The 7,990-nt window shown below is 40.0% G+C and overlaps 1 protein-coding gene across 2 annotated transcripts in view; it reads right to left on the bottom strand.

Annotated features, from left to right (window-relative positions):
* Nucleotides 1-457: 457 nt before the first annotated feature.
* SUDS3 (SIN3A corepressor complex component SDS3) overlaps nucleotides 458-7,990 on the bottom strand; it is a 30,111-nt gene continuing 22,578 nt past the window's right edge. The window contains exons 11-13 of one of the 2 annotated variants that reach the window (XR_007352848.2): nucleotides 4,754-4,838; nucleotides 4,246-4,385; nucleotides 1,132-1,209 (exon numbers count right to left, since the gene is read on the bottom strand). Coding sequence is in view for 1 of the 2 variants with exons in the window: in XM_048821537.2 (XP_048677494.1) it covers nucleotides 1,111-1,209; nucleotides 4,754-4,838 (184 nt within the window). In the remaining variant the exon portion in view is untranslated. Of the gene's footprint in view, nucleotides 1,210-4,245; nucleotides 4,386-4,753; nucleotides 4,839-7,990 lie in introns of both variants that reach the window. The other variant, XM_048821537.2, reaches the window with a different exon arrangement.

Raw genomic sequence — 7,990 nt, 5'->3', positions numbered from 1 at the left:
CTACCAGGAACCCAAGTGGTTTACACACACTTGAATGGATGCCACTGTCAGTTAAATATTGTAGAATTACAGCACTTCCAAAGAGGACACTGTAGAGACTCATCTTGGTTTCTATCAACTACAACACCCTTGAAAGAGAAACTTTTGTATTACATTTGGGGAATTTAGGCTTCATGTACACTGTCAAGGCCTAGCAATGCAGCTTTTCATTTTGTATCAGGCCCTTTCGAGAGCAAAGATCTAATATCTAAGTTACCATCAACTGTTCCAGTATGACCCATTAATTAGTCGAGTCATCAATTTCAAGGAACTTATGTACAGTACTGAAAGGTAAAATTATCAGTGTTTATACTGTGCTGTTCATATAATCTCACTGCCTCATGCATAGTCCAGTTAATCCTTTGGGTTATACTCATCTACGTATGGAAATGTAGTGTAGCAGTATAGACACACACAGTTTGTTCATCTGAAGGGTTTTTAATGTGACAAGAAAGGAAGCTTTGGATTCACCAAGTTAGACTGTGTTTAACCAGGTCAAAATCAACCGGAATATCAGCATGTTACAGGTTTCCAGAACACTTTTCACACTTTCCTAAAAAAATCCTCATTGCACGGGCAAATCTTTCAACAGCTCATCCAAAAGAATCGATGTCATGTTGTTATAGAGAAAGCTAGTTGGATTAGTCTCCTCCTGCTCAGCACCCTAAGCTTTGCAGAAGAAACAGAACTAGCTTTCAACAAGGAAAATAACTGGTTTTTCCCCCCCGATTCAAAACTTAAGTTATGTTGTTTTCAATGTACACACACGCTTCACGGTACAAAGATATAAAGATGAGAAAAATATGATGCAGAGTCTTCTTAAATATAGTCTCCTGAAATATGAAAAAAGCTTGGAGAAGCTTTATGGAAAACTCCAGAAGAAGTCCAGGGCTCCAGGGCAGTGCTTGAGTGTCACTAGAGACTTAAGGACTATTGGGATGATGTGGCCAGCCACAAACGGTCTCTCAGGCGGCCATAACAGCATCTCTGTTGCTATGGCTGGGTGGATAGACTGCTATTCCCTGTAAGAGGGTTCTTTTTTAAAAAAGATCAAGGAAGAGAGTCAGACAGTCATGCAGCTGATCGCCGGCGGATCACAAAAACCCCTCGCTGTAGCTGTCCCAGATAGATCCTCATTTTTGTGCTGTCACTGGTCTTCCTCACCCAAATCTGCATGAGAGAGAGAGAGAAGACGGAGACCCGCCAAGATTAGAAATACTGGAGAAAATCTTTCAGGGATCCTTAACGTCTGCCATAAAAGTTGCTTTCTGCAGCTCTCCCTGCTTTCTTAGGAAGAATAGAAAACATGGCTTTTTAAAAGCCACCTCAGTATAATGTATCCAATCACCGGCTTTATCCCTCTCTCTGCTTTCAACTCTCTATCAGAAAAAGTAATTGCTCCTCCTAAGCATCAGGCAGGTGAAATTCTCTACTGCGACAGCTCATAACAGAAAGCTTGCATTTGGTTTTACCTAATCAAAAATAAGTCTCTCTAGAGCCACAGATCATAAAATTACTTGTCCTGGGATTTGCTCAGACAAGTAACTATTAGTCAAATGAAAAGCTTGCCCTGATATTGTTCAGTGAAGCATTTCTCACACTATTCAATTATAAGTTGTATCTGGAGATAAAAGGGCTTGCTTTTTAAACACCTACACTGAAAAATTCTTACTACTACAGATATATAATCTATTTAAAAGGACTACAAATTGCATCTACAGAAATAGCCATTTGGAAAATAAAGTCTTTAAAATCAAAGTCATTATCAAGGATTCTGGAACCCAGATCAGATGCCTTTAAAAACTGAATCTGAGCAAATGTCCGCCTGGTTTTATCATTTTAACTTTTTTTTTTTTAAATGTGTTTTCAGTAAGAATGAAACTTGTTAAAAAATCTTAATATTGCTGCAATTATGACTAGAGTACAATATTTTCCATTACAAAGGTTTGTAAATTTAGTCTTGACCAATTCACATTTTAGTGTTGACTTTCAGGTATAGGTATCTTCTTAGCCATTGACTTCCACCAGCCACAAGGTGGTTGTTGTATACTAGATTACATTATTCCTTTCACTGGGGGAGTGTCTCCAACATCTCCACTAACATTTAAGTGTTTTAACTTTATAACTGGTGAATTTACTTCCAAAAATTCAGCTTTCCATAGAAACGTTATCACACTTGTCAGTTTTACAAGTTCACCTTCTCTAAGCCCTTAAAGAATTCTATCTGCTCCGGATTAAGAGTATATCTAGATTCGAGTACACACATTTTTCCCATTAGGGTTCCTTTCAGAAGTACCTTCCTTGCCTTTCCATTGTTTGCAGTTGAAATGCCACACTGGAGGGAAAAAAAAAATCAATCCATTTCCCTCTTTCTTCTAATCCAGTGCTGAAGCCAGCTGCCTCTGAAAGAACGCTCTTGTTCCACTTTAAGAAAATGCAAGTCTGTATTATCCTTTTGCAAGAGATTTTCTTTAATTTCAGCTCAAGCCTTTTATCATTTACAACATTAAGATCCTTAATGTTAACTGTAATAACCTTAATCAAATTAGCCATTTCTGTATGTGTTATAATACATCTGTTGGCATTTTGTTACAAGTTCATTTAAATAATCAACCATAGAGCCAAACGATTGCTCCATGACTATGGCTCACGGTTATAAGAGAGCATTTCCCATATAGTAAATTTACTTTATTGATGAAATATTTTCCCTTTAATACCCACACTAGAGGTACTTTTTTGGTTCACGGAGGCTACTGAATTTAAGAAATCCCAGCTCCATTATCTATTTTATTGAAAAGTTAGTTTTCATGTTGCTTGCCAATTGTTTTTCTTTGCACAATTCTCCTATTGGCATTGCTTAAATACCTAGTTTGTTTTAGGTTTTGATTCATATCAATCCTAGATGCACATGCCTCTTAACCCCCACTAACCTCATCCCAACTCCTCATCAGCAAATCAAGTAGCATTAGCCAAATGACTTGCCTTTTTCTAGTACCTAAGTGACTTGTGAACACTGTTGACTTTATCCCCAACATACACTGCCCTCCTTTCAGCCCATTAGATTGTGGAAGGCATTAATTATCATCAACAATCTACTCACACCTGCTAAAGACAACCATTTTTCTGAGCCAGAGGAAGGAATTTTCTATGCTCCATGGAACCTGAAGCCAAACTTATCCAAACACATAAAAAACTTTGTATCTATAGCAGCCAAAGAGTAGGACACATGAACAGGCATGTATGTATAGTTACTAACAGCCAGTAATTTTAAACCCAATTTACATTGATAAAACCAGGAGAACATTTAAGAAGTTGCTCAACTTTGGCCCTTAATTGTGTCTTAAGCCAGTAGTCATTTCAAATTGGCAACTACCCACCAGCTGGCAGTCACCATGCTGCTGTACAGACAGCTGCTGTATGAGGAACCAGTGTCTGGTTTACCATCAGCGTTCATCCTGTTGCTGCAAAAACTGACTAACTTTTGAGAAGTTACTAGCCTGCTTTCTTATTGGTAGGGTAACAGGTTAGTCTCAATCACCACCCACATTTTGCTGATACCATGAGATGTCTGTACAAGGCAAGCTCCAAAATGCCAATTTCAGTCACTGTCAGATGCAGCCCAAAGTTTGAGATAAATGCTTCCCAGCAAGTGAACTTCCAGGAGATTGTGCCTGCTGTTTTCTTTTAAAAGACGACTTAGGATCTTGGTTTAATTTAATGGGCAGCCTAGAGATCCTGTAACATATATAACGAGGTTAGCAGTAAGGTTGGACTACCCTACCTACACCTAAACTTAGCGACGAGCCTTTAATTCATCCTCTTCTGGGTCCCTAGTGTTTTATGTCAAATGAGAGTAAATATTTGTTCCTGGAAAGTTTAGAGACTAGAAGTAATGGAAATTATTTTCAATCCACAGCTAGGGAAATACAATGCAAATATCCCTGCTGATGCCCTGTCAACTGAGTAGCTTGGGCAGGTCAAGACCACCATATCTACATGTGAAAGGTATTTAAGTCTCCCACCAGGTCAATCATTTGCATCTCCTTAGCAGAGACAACCAATTATGTGCAACGGTTCTGTAATGTGGATTCTTGGCCATCAAGACTGATCCAAGACCATTAATATTCATTCCACCTAGGAGCTTAAGACAGAGTTGGCTCTGGAGCCAAAGGTGAACTGAACTTCTTTTCCCACTAGGAGGCTCACCTCAAACCCTCAGTCAATAAACTTTTCATTCTGCAGTTATTTCTTGAGGGAATGGTCACTGAAGGTAGCCAGGAGGAAATCAGAGGACTAGAGTATATCATAATCCAATTTTAACAGGTTGACTGTGCACCAAAAATCATCTGTGAGCAACACAGAAGAGGGATATGTGAAAATCAATTCGTTTAAAGATGTGTGCGTCAATAAGAGATCAATCCACACTATTAAAGTTACAAGTATTAAAACCCACTAACACTGCAGAGCAAGCATCACTGGCAGCACAATTATGAAGATTTTGAATCAAACAGTAATTCAGCTGCACCTCAGATTTAGCTTCTGAAATACCACATGACCACATCTTTCCCCAAAGGAAGAGGCTGCTACTCTGCCAAGTTATTTGTATTGTGATTATGAGTTTTTAAGCCCAGTTGACAGACACAAGTTTGCTTGCTTGCCTGCACTGACCCTTGTCATTCTCTCATTCTGACCAAAACTTAAAGAAACCCATTACCTCGTTGGCTCCTACAGAGCTGATCACACAGCTGATCTTAGTGTTCTCTTTTGACTCCAGGTAAATAGCCTGGCTCTTGTGGTACCTGCAAAAAGCAAAGCATTAATCTGTTAGCTGCCCAGGAGATCCCATCTACTCTTCTGAAGATTTAGAAAGTCATGAGTAGCTTGATTTATGAACCACACGGATTCTATATGCATGAGGAAAGTAACAAAGGATTCTCGCTTTTCTCAGCATATTCACATCATTACATAGCTAAGAATTTAAACCCATTTCTCTCCCCACCACTGCACTCAAACATTACAAACACAATAAGCTGAAAACTGCAGATTCCCCCAACCCCACTCTAATTATAGGGAGTTGTCAGTAATTGTATATTTAAGGTTCTAATAGGATTTCTTACTTACATAAAAATGTGTAACACCAAAAGTTGACAAATATTTACTCTTAGGGCAGAGTGCTTTTTTTCCCTGCAACTGATTTGCTTCCATCTTTCAATAGCTATAGAGTATTAAAACAAACTCATCTAAAATGATCTGAAGTATACAGACTAATAAATGGCTGGACTGTAGGGAATTCTAGGAAATGTATCAGATATGCCATTTAAAAAAAACTAATGTTATTAACACTGCGTCACAACTGCTTGCATTTACACCCAATGAAACCAAAAAGACCGTGCTTTTTCACTAACGCAACTTGTACCTTACGCAGGTAGGGAAGTGCTGAAGCATCAGGGTTTCACTGCCAGTTTTGTAATCAAGACCCAGCTCATTTCTCTGTCAGGATCTCAGCCCCCGTTAGTCCTCTGTGCTACAAGTGTAGTACCTAGCCCAGAACTCAAATCCCTTCACCCCGCCGCACCCACACCCGAGGTTGATCAGAGGGAGACTCGGTGCAACTCCATTCTGGCAAACATTAGGAATTGCTGTGACACTGCAAATCTCTCCCTCTTCTTGCCCCCTGCTACCTTGACTAAGCAACAAGGGTGACTTGCAACATCATTGGAGCTCCTGAGACTTGCCAGTGAATCTATGTGCTAAACCACCTCATTGGTCCTACAGATGGATTAATTGCTGACTGGTTTCAGAGTAGCAGCCATGTTAGTCTGTATACACAAAAAGAAAAGGAGGACTTGTGGCACCTTAGAGACTAACCAATTTATTTGAGCATAAGCTTTCGTGAGCTACAGCTCACGATGCATCCGATGAAGTGAGCTGTAGCTCACGAAAGCTTATGCTCAAATAAATTGGTTAGTCTCTAAGGTGCCACAAGTACTCCTTTTCTCTTTCCACTTAAGGTGAGCTATTACTAGCGGGGGGGGGACGGGGACGGGACACCTTTTGTAGTGATAATCAAGGTGGGCCATTTCCAGCAGTTGACAAGAACATCTGAGGAACAGTGGGGGGTGGAGGGGGGGAAATAAACATGGGGAAATAGTTTTACTTTGTGTAATGACCCATCCACTCCCAGTCTCTATTCAAGCCTAAGTTAATTGTATCCAGTTTGCAGATTAATTCCAATTCAGCAGTCTCTCGTTGGAGTCTGCTTCTGAAGTATTTTTGTTGAAGAATTGCCACTTTTAGGTCTGTAATCGAGTGACCACTGGTAGCACATCAAGCCCGCAGATTCATTGCCTGTATGTTCAGGATTGCACAAGGTCCCATGCTCCCACTTCACTGCATGCTTAGTCCCCTGCCCCCATCACTTAACGTTTTTTGAGAAAAACATTACACATGAAATAAAAAGCAGGAGGCATAAAACGGGTGTAGCAAACTGGCAAATAGAGATTAGACCTAGGGGCAAGCAGAAGGCTGCAGTGGTTTAGGATGTACAGCCACATGAAAGGGGTCAAACAGGGTCAGGAGAACCAGGGACGCAAAAGATGCCTAGGTCCAGAGGTTTAGAAGGGGGTCTGCAGTTGATAGGGATGGATATGGAAGCGGGGGGGGGGGGGGGGGGGAAGAGGAAGAGGGTAAAAGACACCAAAACAGGGAGTTTTGTCCGTGCTGCAAGGGGTACAATTTCAAGTTAAACATGTGTAAAAGCCTCTCCCTTCCCCATTTCATAATACCCCTTATTTCAAGATCTTCCCTTAACTTTCACCTTCCCCACCCAAAAACATGCAGAGGGATTCAGGAAGATAGCCCCCATACATTAGGGGTCATAAGGTCAGTCAGAGCTACTATCCTGGAAACCTGATACTCTAATCACATTTAAACTTGATGCTGGAAAAGATACAGGGAAATTGCTACACAAAAAGCTTTAACTTGGAGTTAAGGAAATGCATTTGAGCAACCTATCAATGCAGTTAACAACAAGTCAGGCAACACATCAATATTAATCCAAGCCAACCATAATTCACATGGCTTCTCCTCCACCTGTCATGATACAGACACATCTCAGTACATGTAATTCCCCAAGAATAAAAACCGACCTCAGATTCCTGTGGATAGTAAAGAAACCAGGGACATTCTATTATGTTTTGATAGAACAGCTTAATCTTGCTAAGGGTGGAATTAAAGTTGTGAAGTGTGATTTTGCAGAACTAGATATGTGCATAATGGGTGATCATGTGTTAGAAATGACACTGTAGAGGTGATGAGTGTTTGGGTGTTATGTCTGGATGGTAAAACATGTGATTGAGGTTGGTATGGATTTAGTTTGATTTTTTAGTTAGTGCATTGATTTAAAAAAATCACTTGGACAACCTAACAAAGATAGCAGTTTGTAAGTTCCCTCTTCCCACACAGTCTGCCAGTCACTACCATGAAACACAAATACTCACTTGCCCTATAGGCACTGAGCGGACAAGAAAAAAAAGCAGACTCTTGGAAAAAAGGGGACTGTTTTAGGAAGTCAGGAAGAAAATTACATTTATTGAAGTCTAATATTCGATTTCTCATTTCCTAAGTTCTCATGCCACCAAAGTTGTCAATTACAGACAAAGTCTGTATTATAAGTAGGAAGCCATAGGATCCCACATGACATGTGCTGAATCCAGCTTGTACAAGTTGCTTTGTTTAAATTACATGAGATAAAATATGGTCTTATCTTATTTTGTCTAAGGCATATGCCAAAGGATAATGCAGTGCTTTCGAGTGTTTGGTTTCATAGCCTGAATGTTAGCTTTCTGCATGTCACACACTTAAGGATTCTCCTTGTTAATGCTGTAGTTAAAGTATGCTAGGTCTCTTTATTATCCCATAAGCAGGAATCACCTGCAAATAATCTGTTTCA

Source organism: Caretta caretta, chromosome 15, assembly GCF_965140235.1.
Source record: "Caretta caretta isolate rCarCar2 chromosome 15, rCarCar1.hap1, whole genome shotgun sequence".
NCBI lineage: Eukaryota > Metazoa > Chordata > Testudines > Cheloniidae > Caretta > Caretta caretta.
The sequence above is the reverse complement of the archived record's forward strand: the minus strand, read 5'-3'. Positions and strand labels throughout refer to the sequence as shown.